The sequence below is a fragment of the Gymnoscopelus braueri genome, assembly GCF_963280865.1.
Source record: "Gymnoscopelus braueri genome assembly, chromosome: 4".
Lineage (NCBI taxonomy): Eukaryota > Metazoa > Chordata > Actinopteri > Myctophiformes > Myctophidae > Gymnoscopelus > Gymnoscopelus braueri.
This window is the reverse complement of record NC_137605.1, coordinates 5,308,814-5,326,594: the sequence shown is the minus strand read 5'-3', so window position 1 is coordinate 5,326,594 and position 17,781 is coordinate 5,308,814. Positions and strand designations below refer to the sequence as shown.

At 43.0% G+C, this 17,781-nt stretch overlaps 1 protein-coding gene across 1 annotated transcript in view; it reads left to right on the top strand.

Moving 5' to 3' along the window:
• The window catches only part of LOC308084539 (ATP-dependent translocase ABCB1-like), a gene marked incomplete at both ends in the record, with an annotated part of 84,313 nt that extends 66,949 nt beyond the window's left edge, over positions 1-17,364 (top strand). The window contains 11 exon segments of the mRNA XM_080427206.1: positions 1,092-1,169; positions 1,451-1,534; positions 2,027-2,230; positions 3,171-3,271; positions 4,266-4,406; positions 9,224-9,380; positions 11,461-11,658; positions 15,303-15,512; positions 16,624-16,694; positions 16,696-16,768; positions 17,170-17,364. Coding sequence (XP_080283332.1) covers positions 1,092-1,169; positions 1,451-1,534; positions 2,027-2,230; positions 3,171-3,271; positions 4,266-4,406; positions 9,224-9,380; positions 11,461-11,658; positions 15,303-15,512; positions 16,624-16,694; positions 16,696-16,768; positions 17,170-17,364 — 1,512 coding nt within the window.
• Between the last annotated feature and the right edge of the window lie 417 nt (positions 17,365-17,781).

Below are 17,781 nucleotides of genomic sequence, written 5' to 3'. Positions count from 1 at the left end.
ACAGCTTGTACTTACATGTATTTCTGACTTTGAGATAGGTCATAGTACTGTATTCTCGACTTCTTTGTTTAATATGAGTTGAGGGATGGGGGTGTGGGTGGGAGAGGGTGAGCAAGCTAATTGTATCTGTACATGTGTGTATTGTATTGTATTGTACTTGTATTGTATGGATGTTTTACGTATGTGCATAGGACCTCCTCTAAAATGAGATACTGCATCTCAAGGGGCTATCCTCTCAATAACTTCTGACCAAATTCTGACCAACCAGAGAGAAATGATCGGAATACATACGTGTCTACATGCTGTTATTTGCCTGTTGATAGGTTTATATCGTCCCTCTCAACTATTCCTTCAGATCAGACCGGATCAGAATATTCTCTTCCAATGGGCTCTATATGCACAGCAGCCATATAGGCAAGACACTGGGTCTCTTCCTTACTTCCTTCACAGGTGTTATACCAATGATACTAATGAAGGCTCTGTTCCATTCTGGTCAAACAGAGTCAGGGTGCTGATATTGTGCATGTTGGCTCACTGGAAACACTCTGCTACACCAGCGGGTCTCAAAGTGTGGTCCAGGGACCCTCATGGTTTCTTGAGGGGGTTCCAAATGGCCCCTTACGGCTGTGTAACTCTGAGAGTGTACAAATGGAATCAAATGGAAACCGTAAGGGTCCAAACTCTCTCCGAGTCATGGGGGTCCTTGAAATAAAATAAAACGTTTGAGAACCACTGTGCTACACTAAGGAACAGAGCCTTCATTAGTATCATTGGTAACACCTGAAGGAAGTAGAGGCCTAACTTCTTTCCAATATGGCTGCTGATTGTGTGTATTACTTTTCCTGGAGGCCCCTGGAAGCCCTGCCGCCTTTACTTGAGTATCTGTATTGTATGATACTCATGACTTTCACCCCACTACATTTCAAAGACAAATACTGTACTTTTGACTCCACAAAAAAAAAGAAAGCCCTAGTTCAAATATAGTGAAAATAGCAGATCTACAAGCTCGGAGTCGGCAGTGTACAAATTAATCTTTTCTGAGATTCCTCCTCTCTGCTTCTCTCATTGCGTGTATTCATTTTCATCCGTAGGGTTTCTGCTTTGGGAAAGCCGGTGAGATTTTGACCATGAAGCTGAGACTGGGTGCCTTCAAAGCCATGATGAGACAGGTGAGGGGTTTCGCTGAAAATAGCAGATCGACAAGCTCACAACGCGTCGGCTAGTTCCCCACAATAACAGAAAACAAAATTGACATTAGTATAGAGCCCCGAGGTACTCCGCTCAACCATATGGGGTTGAAGTGGTTAAAATGCTGCCATGGCATAACTTTGACAAACAAATAATAGCAATTAGATGTAGGATGTGGGATCGTCTATCTCAAGTGTACCATACAGACCAGAAATAACCTGGTGGTTTGGTTGTACTGGTTGATGTTTGATTGTCTGTACAGGACCTGGGATGGTTTGATGAACCTAAAAACAGCGTGGGAGCTCTGACCACCAGACTGGCCACAGACGCTGCACAGGTCCAAGGGGTAAGAGACACACACACACACACACACACGCACACGCACACGCGCACACACACACACACACACACACACACACACACACACACACACACACACACACACACACACACACACTCACACTCACACACTCACTCAAATACACAGATATACTGACTCTGTGTAGACTAGAGGTGTCAAACTCATTTTATCATGTCAAAATATGTCAAAATCATCTGGGGACCCCCACAATCATTTGGGGACCCCCTAGGGGTCCTGACCGACAGTTTGAGAACCACTGCTTTACATGATTCTTTCTCTTTTCTGTGTGTGCGTGTGCGTGTGCGCGTGCGTGTGCGTGTGTGTGTGTGTGTGTGTGTGTGTGTGTGTGTGTGTGTGTGTGTGTGTGTGTGTGCGTGCGTGTACGTGTGTGTGCGTGTGTACGTGTGTGTGTGTGTGTGTGTGTGTGCGTGTGTGTGTGTGTGTGTGCGCGCGCGTGTGTGTGTGTGTGTGTGTCAGGCCACAGGGCTGCGCATGGCGACGCTGGCTCAGAACATGGCCAACCTGGGGACGGGTGTGATCATCTCCTTCGTGTACGGCTGGGAGCTGACCCTGATGATCCTGGCCATCGTGCCGCTCATGGCCCTGGCCGGAGCCGTGCAGATGAAGGAGCTCTCTGGACACGCTGTGAAGGACAAGAAGGAGCTGGAGAAAGCTGGCAAGGTCACCATATATTGGTTTATTGTTGAGCTTTGATGAAAATGTGATTCTTGACTGGTCAATCGATATATTTAGAATGGACATAGTCCTATACCTGTGGTGGTAGCAGCAGTGGTGGAAACCTTTTACTTAAGTAAAAGTATCAATACAATGCAATGTAGAAAGTAAAAGTCTGGAAATCAAAATTTACTTAAAAAAACAAAAGTATTGGTATCAAAATGTACTTAAACTACCAAAAGGTAAAGTACTAAAATGTTTGAAAATAGCAGATCTACAAGCTTACAACGCGTCACAACGCGTTGTGAGCTTGTAGATCGGCTATTTTCTAATAGCCTATGTTAATCAAATTATGCTTACTATACCAAATGTAAAATCCTTATGCAGAATGGTCCGTTTTGCGATCATATTCATGGGTTGTAATTAGTAATGCATTCATGTGATCATCACTTTAATGTTGCTGCTGGGACTGTATGAGCTACTTGGTAACGTAACCATACTCTGGCGTGTACAGGAACTTTCAAGCCTGCAGCTTCAATTTGGTATTAAAAAGGTCTTAAAAAGTCCTTAAATTGTAACTTTAGAAATGTGCAGATACACTGTATACACTTATACTGTATGTTGGTTTGTTTACTGTTGAGTGAGAAAACAATGTTGCACATTAAGCTAATCATCCTGGGACCCCCCCCAAAGTAATTTGGGGACCCCCAGTTTGGGGACCACTGACTTAACCTATAATAATCACCATTTATCAGCACTCGCTCACTTTTGTGGCTCGCTCCGGCACGTGTCAAGAACCTCAAATCGCAGGAAGATGAGTGAACCAAAATGAGCGCTCCTCAAAACAACTAGTTTGGGAATTGCTTTGCGTGCAACCTGCGCATGCACGCACAGTCTCAATGTTTGAATACAGATAATGAATCCAACCATGTGTTTGTGTCTGCAGATTGCTACAGAGGCTATAGAGAACATCCGTACTGTGGCCTCTCTGACCAGAGAGGCCAAGTTTGAGTCCCTGTACTACGAGAACCTCCTTGGTCCTTACATGTATGTATGTGTGTGTGATGTTCTCTGAATTACACCTCACAATCTGCTGGGGGTCAGAGTTAACTCAACACAATTTAAATCAATGGCATGCCAACCTCACCACACTGCAGTTTTAAACTCGACTAAAGAAATTGCTAGAATTGCTTGTGTTTTCGCAAGGGTTTGTGTAAATCCCACGGAAAGCACATTCCACCCCAAATTCAAATGCATTCATTCATTCAAGTATAGATAATGAAAAACGTGCATATTCAAATGGAAATGCAGACCATGTCAACTCAACCTTCCTGTGTTTTATCACAGATTAGTTGTCACTTTCGGTTAGGCTCACATTCTGTTTCACTTCAGCTATTTTATTTTAGTTAACCATTTAAACGTGGGGTCCCCCAGAGGTCTGTACTTGGTCCCCCCTGACCCTGACCCTAATCCTACCCCCTCTACACCAAATCTCTCAGCTGAAAATAGCCGATCTACACGTTCAGAATGTGTCATGTTGTGACACATTGTGAACTTACGCCCAATGTTAGCCTATTTTTGCCGAATGTTCACTATAATGCCCGGAATAGAATAGGGACACTATGGGTTCATGTGGTTAAAGGAGAGTTTCACATTAAAACACTTCACTTTAACAATGAAAACATGTCCCTAATTCTGGTGACTGATATAGTCCTTCCAATGAATTCAGAGACTTAAATGTGAAGTGTTCTGGTTGTGTAGCTTGTTTGACTTACATTTGATTGGGATTATGTTAATGAATCAGTTTAAGCTTAAGTCAGTTTCATGTTGAAATACTGCCAGGTTGAGTCCACATTTGATTTGTACGTATCATACAAAAAAGACACGTTATATTCATAGAGATATATCTACTGTGAGTCTAAGAGGCTGTAGTAGAAAGCAACCCTGTCTAACCCCCCCCCCTCTCTCTCTCTCTCTCTCTCTCTCCCTCCATTCTCTCTCTCTCTCTCTCTATCTCCCTGCTCTTTCTCTCTCCGTACAGAAACTCTCAGAAGAAGGCCCATGTGTATGGCATAACCTTCTCCTTCTCCCAGGCCATGATCTACTTTGCGTACGCCGGCTGTTTCCGCTTCGGCGCCTGGCTGATCGAGGCGGGGAGAATGGACTTCGAGAGCGTGTACCTGTGAGTTCATTAACCTCTAAAGAGTCCCTTTTGATTTACTACCGGGGTTTTCAAGTTGCCGCTTGAATCACACAGCCGGCCATGTTGACACTCTCGTCATCCGTCATTACGAGGGTGTCACTTCAAAGAACAGATCTACAAGCTAACGGACGCACTGTTAGCTTCTACATCTGTTCTTTTTGACAGGTGACACTTGTCAAACTACAAAGTACACAATTAATTAGGCTTGAAGGTCGGGAGGGTGACGAATAAATCAATCCAAAAAATGTCTCTGCAAATATTTTGCTGCAAACTAATTCATATACTGTAGTTGATCATTCATACAGGTTAATGCATTTATACGCTTTGAATAATTAACCTCCTCGTTCTAAGACAAATCAGTGGTTCAGATCAGTGCTTAATATGTGTGTTCCGTGCGGATGTACTCAAAGACACAAAAACACTTAAAATATATGTTTTTTCTGGGAAAATGAATCATGTGAAAAAAACTAAAAACAACTTGCACCCAGTGTGTAAGGGCCTGAAGAGTTCAGTTAGGAACTTCACTATTCCAGTGTCTCACACAAGCATAATTATTGAGTTTAATATCTCTGTTGCAGAGAAGTGCTGCCTGTAGCCAATAAGCCTAATATGTCACTTTTAGAGCAGGGTCACTCGTACTTAGTACAATTACTATTTAGGCATTTATCAGCTCGGCTCTTATCCAGAGTGACTTAAAAAATGCAAGATCAGAGTATGTCATGATGAACCCTAGTCAACACGGTAAGTAGAGTGCAAAGAAAACAATGTAGTGCTACCAAGTAACTAGGATAACATGTGAACATCAAATGTAGTATCTGTCTAAAGAACATCTAAATCATTGGTTCCCCATCTTTTTTCAAGTCAAGGACCCCCAATTTGATATATATTTGGCCGCGGACCCCCATCTGAAAATGTTTTGTGCCAGGGAACAACAGAAGAGACGATGTATGCTACACATCACTTGTAGAGTAGGGGACCGGGCAGCAGGCGGTTGAGAGAGGACAGGCAGGTGCAACGACTGTGGTTTAATGATTACACTGTCCTGGAGCATTTTACCGCCCGCTGTGGAGCCATGGACTCTGTACCCAGCAACACACACACACACACACACTCACACGCACGCACGCACGCACGCACGCACGCACGCACGCACGCACGCACGCACGTACGCACGCACGCACGCACACACACACACACACACACACACACACACACACACACACACACACACACACACACACACACACACACACACACACACACACACACACACACTTTGGTTTTAGTGTACCAGCAACCAGTGGTGGAAAAAGTACTCAATTGTTTTACTTAAGTAAAAGTATCAATACTGCAAGGTAGAAAAAGTCCGGAATTCAAAATTGACTTGAGTAAAAGTACAAAGGCATTGGTATCAAAATGTACTTTAAGTACCAAAAGTAGTTCGGTCATTATGCAGAATGTCCCATTTTCACAAGTTTTCAAATGTCTATATCGTATAAAAACCTTGAACCTTGAAAATAGCTTGTAGATCGGCTATTTTCAAATGGCCGAAATACATATAGGGCTGAAGTGGGTAATGTCGGCTATGTTTTGTAGTAATAATAAAAACCTACAAAGTAAAGTATTGAACATTGGAAATACTCCAGTAAAGTAAAAGTACCTCAAAATTGGACTTAAGTACAGTACTTGAGTAAATGTACTTAGTTACTTTACACCACCAGTTGGTTCAACTACAAAATCAAATTGCAGTTCTACGGCAGAACTTAAAGTACAAGGCAGGTCCACAAATAACTATTTTTAGCAACCTCTGCTGGTCACTACCGTCACTGCATGTATGTAGTGTATTCCTGCATTACCCAGAATTCCATCCGTTTTCAATGGAAGGCGGAAGTGTTTCAAAAAGCGTTCTTTTAATTGTTTTATTCTATCTGCGGATCGTTTCTCTTAGCCAGTGGAGCATTAGTTACCGTGAGCTGTGTTTTCTTTTGCTGTGGTTTTTCCATCTTCAAATCCTATAATGTCTAAAAAACTGTGTGAGATTCCTTTTTGTTATTAGCGCGGTAGTTCCTGGCCAAACAGGAAACCGGTGCGGTAGTTCCTGGCCAAACAGGAAAGCGGTGCATTTCCGTTTCCGTTTTCCGGCCGGATGACGTCATTTTCGCGGGAAAGAAGCCCCTGTCAACTTTCAATAGAAAATATGTTTATAAAAGGCTTTCGGGGGTGAAATTCATGGAGTGGGTGTTGTGAAACATTTGCCACTCACAAAGGATATACAATTTAACTTTAGTTTTTTTTTTCTAAAGTTACCTAGTATTACTTTAAGACTATACAGTACACCAAACATATTGCGATGACAGAATTGGATAGAACTAAGATGAGCAAAGCCTGGTTGGCAGCTGTCATACCGTAGTTATGTTTAATAACTTGTGGAATGAACCCTTACCCAATGCAACTGGGTTATTATCAGGGACTTGTTCCGTTGACATTTGTACACGAATGACGTCAACATGCTTAAACAATAGACCACAGAGGCCAGAGGTTATCGAGAGTTCAAACGAATGGAGGTGTCATAAAGACATAAAACATGACATAACAGGTAGGCTGTGACCGTTACATACACATTTGGTTGCATTTACGTGTACTCAGAGTTAAATGGGCACTCAGGATTTTACGGTGTACAGGATCAGGAAACGTGCTTTGTGTGCACAAGTCATAAAGAGGGAATTTTGATGTATTTATTAGAAGGACAGAGTTTACTGGGTTAGCGGCAAGAGAGGAACACGCACACACACAAGTATACACATACTGCACACACGAGCGTCTATACGAACACAACTGGCCCGTGTTCAGGGGAGGCAAGCCGGGCGGGAAGGGTGATATTTGTCACTACATGTATTCCTACGGACTGGGGGGCGGTAGGACGAAGGCTCTATGTCCTCCCGGTGGGGGCTCCTCACTGGCAGGCGAGTCAGTAGGATACGACAGCAGTGACAACACACACACATATTTGTTTGTGGAGGAATGAATTGGCAGAACGACTAAATTGGAGAGGAAAAGGGGTAAAAAAGTACCAAAAAATGTTAATGATAAAAAAAGACAATGGGGAAGCTGAGAGGAAGATAGCGTAGGAAAGAGAGACAGTAGGGAAACGGTGAGGGAGCGAGGGAGAGACACAGCATGAGGAGGACAGCAGTGGTGTAAAGTAACTAAGTACATTTACTCAAGTACTGTTAGTACTTAAGTACAATTATCAGTACTTTTACTTCTACTCCACTACGTCTCAGAGGCAACTATTGTACTTTTACTCCACTACATTTATTTGAAAACTTTAGTTACTAGTTACTTTGCAGATATAAATTATTACATTATAAAACATACATTAACCACTTTAGCCCTATTTTATACCTACTATTTAGCAAATCTACAAGCTCACAACGCGTCGCATCGCGACGCATTGTGATCTGCTATCTGCAAACATTTTAGTTTGATTGATTGATTGATTGATTGATGTAGTTTATTTAGAAAGACATGAGAATAGTACATGACAGTACATAACAGTACATGGAAGTACAAATTCACAATACAAGGTCTACTAAACTGGAAACCCTCATTAAGCATTACGCTTGTTTAAGATGAGGACCCCATGCACACAAATCATGATGAAATATAAGAGGCAGGCAGATATACACACTACTATACAGAATGTCATACAATCAGCTTTCAGGTTACTGGTATGACGAGAGAAAAAAAAAATATATATATATATACAAAAGAGGAAAATGAAAGAGGGGGGGGGGGTAGGGAGGGGTAGGTTAAGACTTAGACAGGGGCCATTTTCGAATTGCAGCCTCCTGAAGGTGTATCTTTAGGGCAGTTTTGAAAGTGAGTAGGGTTTTACACTCCTTTACTCCTTTTGGTAGGGCATTCCACATTTTTGATGAATAGCATGAGAATGAGTTCATACCCTTAGTTGAGCCAAATCTGGGTTGAACATGATCAGTGGAGCTGCCTCTGGTGTTATGATCATGGACTTCATTAACATTTTTGAAGTATTTTGACAAATACAGGGGGATCCCAATGTTGTGGTGTATCTTGAAGACCAGGCCCATAGCAAGTTGCTGTACTCTGTCCTCAACCCTAAGCCATCCAATCCTAGCAAAATGAGCAGGGGTTAGATGGGTTCTGTGATTGAGGCCAAGAAGTAGCCTTACAAGTTTGTTTTGGGATGTTTGGAGCCTTGTTTTTAAGGCCTTGGAGGTGTTGTGATACCATGAAGTGCATGCATAATCATAATGACCTTGAATGAGGGCCCCTGCAAGAATCTTCAGAGTATTCTTACTGACTAGGCGATCAATCCTCCACAAATAGCGTGTTGTTCGGTTGACATTTTTGATCACTTTTTCGGCGTTTTTGTTACCGGAGAGGTTTGCCTCCAAGATGGAGCCCAGGTAGGTAATTTCATCCTTTCTTTTGATGACATTATCACCCACTTTGATCGTGAAACTCTCTGCCTTGCTAAGGTTAGGACTGGACCCAAAGAGGATGGATTCAGTTTTACCCAGGTGTAATGATGTAATAATAATGTTTACTTGTGGTACTTTAAGTACATTTTAATACCAATACTTTTGTACTTTTACCCAAGTAAATTTTGTATTCTGGACTTTTACTTGTAACAGAGTACTTCCACATTGCAGTATTGATACTTTTACTTAAGTTAAACATTTGAGTACTTTTCCCACCACTGCACAGCATGAGGAGGACAGACAGTAGTAAAAGGGGCAGTGTTATTGTTTCAGGGTGGTCTCTGCTGTGATGTATGGAGCCATGGCGGTGGGGGAGGCCAACTCGTTCACACCAAACTACGCCAAGGCCAAAGTGTCGGCCTCCCACCTCATGATGCTGATCAACAGAGAGCCGGCCATAGACAACATGTCCCCGGATGGAGAGAGCCCGGTACCCCGCAGCCACATGCAATGCATACACATGAATAGGCTCTATGCACAGCAGCCATATTGTGAATACATTCACAGGTGTTACCAATGATACTAATGAAGGCTCTGTTCCATTCTGGTCAAACAGAGTCAGGGTGCTGAAATTGTGCATGATGACTCACTGGAAACACTCTGCTACACCATTGGGACAAAAATTTGGGTCCAGGGACCCTAATGGTTCCTTAACCCATTGAGACCTGAAGCCAATTCTACATGTCTCCTAAATCTCAACAGTATTCTGAAAAACGTATGTTTCTATATCAGTGGTGCTCAAACTTTTTCATGTCAAGGACCCCCAAAATTATATGTATTTGGCCGCAGACCCCCATCAAAATATTTTGTTCCAGGAACCCCCCAGAAGCAAAGATTTGAGTTAAAAATGTTCGCTTTAAAAATATATATATTCAAAGATTTGCACACATTTTCACGATTTTTCAAAAATAGCAGATCTACAAGCTCGTAGCGCGGCACTCGGTGCCGCGCTATGAGCTTGTATATCTGCTATTTTTGAATAGCCAAAAGTGTAAAATAACGCTTTTTAGCTAAAATCAAAAAATGACACAGTTCCAGGTATTAATGGGTTAAGGGGGTTCCAAATGTTCCCTTACGGGTTTGTAACTCTGAGAGTGTACAAATGGAACCAAATGGACCCGTAAGGGTTCATTTGGTTCCATTTGTACACTCTCAGAGTTATTGAAAAATCTGAGAACCACTGTGCTACACTAAATGAAACAGAGTCTTCATTAGTTAGTATCATTGGTAGGAAGTGATAATATGGCTGATGTGCATAGAGCCTATTGTAGTATTATCTGAAATTGAATATGACACACCCTAGCTTCCCTATAGGTTCTATGCACATGGCAGCTCAACTGTATTGGAAAGAAATTGGGCCTCTTCCTTACGTCCTTCAGGTGTTACCAATGATGCTAATTAAGGTTGTGCTCCGTTCTGGTCAAACAGAGTCAGGGTGCTGATATTGTGCATGTTGGCTCACTGGACGCACTCTGCTACACCAGTGGCTCTCAAAGTGTGGTCCAGGGACCCTCATGGTTCATTTAGGGGGGCCCCTTACAGGTGTGTAACTCTGAGAGTGTACAAATGGATTTGTACACTCAAAGTTATGGGGGTCGGCCTTCTACACTAAATGGAACAGAGCCTTCATTAGAATCATTGGCAACACCTGGAAGGAAGTAAGGAAGAGGCTCAATTTCTTTAGAATATGGCTGCTGTGCATAGAGACTATTCTGTTGCCGAAAGTAGCCGATGTACTAGCTCACAACGCAGCGTTTGTAGAACGGCTATGTTCCGCAAAGTCATTTGGTGTAGAGGGAAATGCTTGCTTGTTTAGCTGACTGGGGAACCCCAGTCAGCTAAGTATGATCAATGCACTGAATGGGACATTATCAGGTTTTATCAGACCATTGAATGGCCGAAGTAGGCGACATAGTACTGACCTACCCGCCATTTATCAGACCATTCATTGGGCGTAATCAGAAGATACCGACCTACCCGGAGGCAGAGCCGTCCCCACAACATGACTTACGATTCCGCGCCTATCGGTACATGACTCGGACGGAGCTGAGTAGGCTCAAGCGAACGTCGCAACGTTTCGGCACGGCAACTCACTCGCTTTAGCTCGCTCGGCGCTGCCTCACGTGGCTCCAGTTCGCTTGAGACTGCCCGCCTCTGTCATGGTCCGAAACCAAAACGTAACTTTATACAAGTCATCTCCGTCGGTAGGTCAGTATGTCCTGATAACACCCAATGAATGGTCTGATAAATCGCGGGTAGGTCAGTATGTCGCCTACTTCGCCTATTCAATGGTAAAACGTGATAATGTCCCATTCAATGCATTGATAGCCTAAACATATTGTTTAGAAAACGGCAAGAGAAAACCATAGCTAGCATATGCTATGAGTGAATAGAAAGGAAGAAAAAAAAACATTTATAAGTTTGCACACATTACAAATAGTATAAATGATCATTAAACATCACTATTGCACAGAGACAGTAATGTTCTATGGTCTGTGTCTCTCTTGCAGGAGGAGTTTGACGGTAGCGTGCGCTTCGACAGCGTTGAGTTCCATTACCCGTCGCGGCCCGACGTGACCGTCCTGAAGGGTCTCAGCCTGCAGGTGGGCAAAGGAGAGACCCTGGCCCTGGTGGGCAGCAGCGGCTGTGGCAAGAGCACCACCATCCAGCTGCTGGAGCGCTTCTATGACCCCCTCCAAGGGAGAGTGGTGAGAACGCACACATGCACACACATTATTCACTAAATGTCTGTCCGTCTGACTGCCTGTTCACCCAAAAAATGAATGAAATTTTTTTCGATCGATTAGTCACCCCATGGAGACTTGAATTCATGGATATTTTTTAGTTTTTTCTCGACAATAATTTGATGACCGGCGGACCGGTAGGCAGCAGTTCTGGTAGGAGACACAAAAGGAGACTCTTTGTGTCTCCTACCGGAACCACTGCCGGTCATCAAATTATTGGCGTAGGAATGCGACAATAAATAAAATATATCCATGAATTCAAGTCTCCATGAGGTGACTAATCGATAGAAAAAAAGTCATTTTGAGGGTGAACTATCCCTTTAAGTAGACTTGAGGCCGATTCTTGTAAATCAGTAGTTCTCAGAAATCGTTGTGCCAAGGACACCCAAAATGATGTATTTGGCCGCGGACACCCATCTGAAAATGTTTTGTGCCAGGGACCCTCAGAAGAGAAGATTTGTGTAAAAAAACAAACATTTTAACTCTTTCTAGATTTTTCAAAAATGTTAAAAAATAGCAGATGTGCAAGCTCGCAGCGCGGCACTTAGTGACGCGATGTGAGCTTGTAGATCTTCTATTTTTGAGAATCACTGTTCTAAATCCTAAGAGTTAAAAACAAAAAACATGTATGTTGCTATACTGTTAATCTCTCAAGAACAGATTCTGCTCTGCGTTGGAATCTGTGGTGAAGGCTCGTCATAACGTGTACGCACTGGGCTACAAGTGGGCGTGCCTTCAGATCAGGAAGCAGGCCGTGCTTTACCCAATCAAATGTAGTGGGCGGGATTCACGTGTCCGTCGATCTTTCCCCCTCGAAACAAACCCAAACTAATTTAACAATAGCGTCCGCGGAGCAGACAAAACCACGCAAAGATATTCACATTTTAACTTACTCTTTCATCATAGAAACAAGTGGGCTTATAACCAAAACGATCCATGTTCTCTGGGAGAAGTGGTGTTAGTGTTCCGTGTAGAAATATTATTAGTGGGAATGAAAACATAGTGGCACCACCGGAAGTGAAAGCTGAAGGCAGACCAAAACCCCGGTTTCCTTTACGCACGGGTGCTACGTCGCCATTGTCCCAGAGCCAAGTAAGATAGTACAAACAGCAGAGGGCGCTGTTTTTCATTCTTATTTGGTTCTGGGTTCCCAGATTGCTATACTGTATATATAGCTAAAATCTAAAATGACACAGATGCTCTCCCGGCTTTAATGGGTTAACACACATCCAGGGCTGTGAGCGATGCTCTTTCACCATGTTGAATGTGTGCGTCTCTGTGCATGTGTTTGCATTATGTGTGTGTGTGTGTAATGCAGAGCTAAAAGGCTTATAATGAAAAAGATGGTGTGTACGGTAACAACATAGGGCCGTCAAACCAGCGTTTTACAGTCAAATGCTTTTTTTGTTTTACCCCTTTTCTCCACAATTTAGTCGTTGTGCCAATTAATTCCTCTCCACACACATTTCTGTGTTGTCACTGCTGTCGTATCCTACTGACTCACCTGCCAGTGAGGAGCCCCCACCGGGAGGACGTAGAGCCTTCGTCCTACTCCTCCCGCCCAACACTCCCTGCTGACAGGCTCCGCCCCCAGCCCGTAGGATTACATGCAGTGACTAGTATCACCCTCACAGTATTTTTTTTATAGCAGATAAAAGTGTATGTCTGCCTTTCAGCTTGGCTTCTCCTCTCTTGAAAACGGAAGACAAGTCGTTGACTAATACTGTACTGGATGGACACGGCACTTGCATATTATAGCAGACTGTAAATGAAAAGTAGGCATATTCATCAAGCTGAAAGCAGCAGCAAGGCAGAGAGTTCAGAAACCGACATCAGAGAGAATGATTAGCACTCAAATCTAAAATGTGGAAATACTTCAGTTTTTGGTCATTGAAAGGCTACTATGTGGTATCTCTAAAGTTATATCCACTAGACCAGTAGTTTTCAACAAGATATACAGCTCATAGTGCGGCACCGAGTGCCGCGCTATGAGCTTGTAGAGCTGCTATTTTTTAAAAACCTTGAAAAAGTGTGCATATCTTTGAACATTTATACTTTTTTAAAGCGAAAATTAACTGATATCTTTGCTTTTGGCGGTCCCTGGCACAAAATATTTTCAAATGGTGGTCCGCGGCCAAATGTATAACAATTTAGGGGTCCTTGGCATGAAAAAGGTTGAAAACCACTGCACTAGACCATACCCGTGGGGGATATGTGCACATGATCTGGCAACCGGGCAGAAGAGTTTTTGGGGCTCACCGCACGCACAGAGCTTTGTAGAATTATAGGAGGATAGGAGGATATGAGCGACAGATGGCCTAGCATTCCACCACAAGCATGAGGCCACATCTTAAACGTATGATTCCAAGTTAGTTTTAGTCATGTTCTTTAAATTGTGTCTTAGTTTAATTCAAACCAAAGCGTTATAAAAGTGTGTATGTGGATTTAAAAAAAACATCTTCATTCTGATACTTTCTTTCTTCCTTTCTTTCTTGACTGCATGTTTATGTTCAATAGTCATCTTGTTGTGTTGGTGTGCCCTCTTGTGGATGTAACGTGCAATAACATCATCCAGTGGCTGATAACTGCTGCTATAGAGGGAAATGATTGGTAAAAAATCTATATTGTTTTGTTATGAAGACAAAGGGAAAAGTTACATACTATGCCTTTACAATTTAAACTTGAAAAATGTAAATATCATGTGGGACAACTTACCCCTAACCTCTGACTTGTTTTTTGTCATATTTGTATGGCCCTTTGTCATACAGTAGATGCAACATTTTCCTTAATTTAAATGAAAGCAAAACAGAAATTATATTTTTCAGACCCAGTGGTGCTGCCAACATCTCTGATATAGACCTGGGCTCCCTGGAACCGTACATTAAACCCACTGTAACCAACCTAGGTGTACAAATGGACAGGGATTTATTTTAATGGATAAACAAATAAACTCGGTTTTAAAATCTGCTTTCTTCCAGCATAAGATTTTATCCAAGGTTAAGCCCTTTTTATTTCTTGTTGATTTTGATAAAGTTATCCATGCTTTTATTACTATTATTAGTGGTGGAAAGTAACTACAAAAGTTTTTAAAAAAAAGTGGTATTTTACTTTACTGGAGTATTTCCAGTTTTCAGTACTTTTAATTCTACTCCACTACATCTCAGAGGCAAATATTGTACTTTTACTCCAATACAATTATTTGACAACTTTAGTCACTAGTTACTTTGCAGATATAAATTATTATATTATAAAACATACATTAACCACTTCAGCACTATTTTATACATAGGCTATTTGAAAATAGCCGATCTACATCGCGACACGTTGTGAGCTTGTAGATCTTCTATTTTCAAACATTTTAGTACTTTTACTTTTGGTACTTGAAGTATATTTTGATGCCAATACTTTTGTACTTTTACTCAAGTAACATTTTGAACACAGGCCTTTTACTTGTAACAGAGTATTTCTACATTGCAGTATTGATACTTTTACTTAAGTCAAAAAGTTGACTACTTTTCCCACCTCTCTCTCTCTCTCTCTCTCTCTCTCTCTCTCTCTCTCTCTCTCTCTCTCTCTCTCTCTCTCTCTCTCTCTCTCCCCCCTGTCAGCTCCTGGACCAACAGGACGTCACCCAGCTGAACATCAAGTGGCTGAGGGCCCAGATGGGCATCGTCTCCCAGGAGCCCGTCCTGTTCGACTGCAGCCTGGCCGACAACATCGCCTACGGAGACAACAGCCGCACCACCGTCACCATGGAGGAGATCCAGGCTGCCGCCAAGGCTGCTAACATCCACACCTTCATAGACAGCCTGCCACAGGTACACACACACACACACACACACACACACACACACACACACACACACACACACACACACACACACACACACACACACACACACACACACACACACACACAGATTAGTAATTGATAGCTGTAGAAGTCTGCTCCGCCCTGTAATCATCATTATCATAGGTGCCAATTTATGTGCACGCTAGAGTGGCTCAACTCGACCCCCACTAGCCCCCCCCCTTCCCATTCCCCAGCCGCGACCGGAAAAAAAGAGCAAAAAAAATTATAGAGCAGAAGTGCTTTACAGAAAAAGCAATAATAATGTAACAATAAAGCAAAACGAAGAGCAAAAACAACATTAAAATCATTTAAAATAATAACATTAAAATAATGGCAGAAAAATGGGATCTCTCAGCCAAGTTATCACATAATCTGTAGGGTCCCAGACTCCCAGTCATAGGTGGCCCATGTAACTTGATGAACCTCAAGGCTGATACCTGTTTAACCAGTAACTTTGTATGGATTGGGGGTTGATGATTAAATTAATCTGGCTGAATCCCCTTTCGCACTCTGCAGTGCAGAGAGACCATTCAATTCCATGGCTTTTCTCGAGTAGCCTAATGTTATGCAAAGCAGCCAGGGAGAGGGCTATTGTTCTATGTGTTGACGGCGGGTTGACGGCTCTCTCGCGGGCACGCATTTGCACCTTCAGAGCTAGTGGAACTGCGCCCCACTAGGCTCCACCAGGGCAGCCCACCCCTGGCTATGGGCGAGCTACTGTAATGGTACTGTAAATCTGGGCCCCTAAATCTGAGATTCTGGTGGGGGCTCGTCATTTCTGGCAGGGGCTTTAGCTCCGAGGCACCCACAGGATCGGCGCCTATGATCATTATATATTGATTGTAGAAGTCATTTGGACTTGTTTACCTTCCAAGTGCAGGTAAACAAGTCCAACCTACACTAATAGATCTTTTATTTTAACATCAAAGATTATGACTTGGTCAAACTAGCAGTGTGTGTGTGTGTGTGTGTGTGTGTGTGTGTGTGTGTGTGTGTGTGTGTGTGTGTGTGTGTGTGTGTGTGTGTGTGTGTGTGTGTGTGTGTGTGTGTGTGTGTGTGTGTGTGGGTGAGTGTAGAAGTATGACACGCAGGCAGGGGACAAGGGGACACAGCTGTCAGGGGGACAGAAGCAGCGCATCGCCATAGCCAGCCATCCTCCGCAACCCCAAAATACTGCTGCTGGACGAAGCTACGTCTGCACTGGACACCGAGAGCGAGAAGGTCAGTACATTCTTTAACCCAATTAGACCTGGAACGCATCTAGATCTTAGCTATAGCCATTATTTTATACTTTGGGCTATTCAAAAATAGCAGATCTACAAGCTCGTAGCTTGTAGATCTGCTATTTTCAAAAGATTGTTATACATTTGAAAACTTGAAATGGGACATTCTGCATAATGAGTACTTTTACTTTTGGTACTTTAAGTACATTTTGATGCCAACACTTTTGTACTTTTACTCAAGTACATTTTGAATTCCGGACTTTTACTTGTAACAGAGTATTTCTATATTGCAGTATTGATACTTTTACTCAAGTAAAAAATGTGTGTACTTTTTCCACCACTGGTTATAGCTTGGTTCCTGACGTCTTGGTTTGTTGACGCGTTGTGTTGTGTGTCCAGGTTGTTCAGGACGCTCTGGACCAGGCCCGGCAGGGCAGGACGTGCATCGTCGTGGCTCATCGCCTGTCCACCATCCAGAACGCGGACCGCATCGCCGTCTTCCAGGGCGGCCTGGTCGTTGAGCAAGGCACACATCAGCAGCTGCTGGCCAACAGGGGCGTCTACCACAACCTAGTCACTAAGCAGATGAGATAGAGAGAGAGGGAGAGGACCAACTGAACTGGATTCTAACTGCACTGTCCTTAGCTCTGATCCATAGCCTAGAAGGAGATCTCCTTAAGGCTATGGGACTTTCCATTCTTTGCGCACGACGAGATGCTATGCAGCCTCTCGTCTGCAGTAAAAAAAAAAACTCTTTCGCTACTCACCAAAACAAAGACGGTTTTATGGAGTTGAAAGTCAACTCTACTTAGTGGGAACACTCTGAGCCCCCCACCTCACATCTAAAATACACTTTTTGGCCAAAATATTAAATATTTCACCAGAAGGAAAACATTTTTGAGTTACTCCCCTGCGCCCTCTACAGATCTTGTCGATAGAAAATAATCCATTGACCAGATCTGTAGAGGGCGCAGCGGAGTAACTAAATAATGTTTGGGGGGCTCAGAGTGT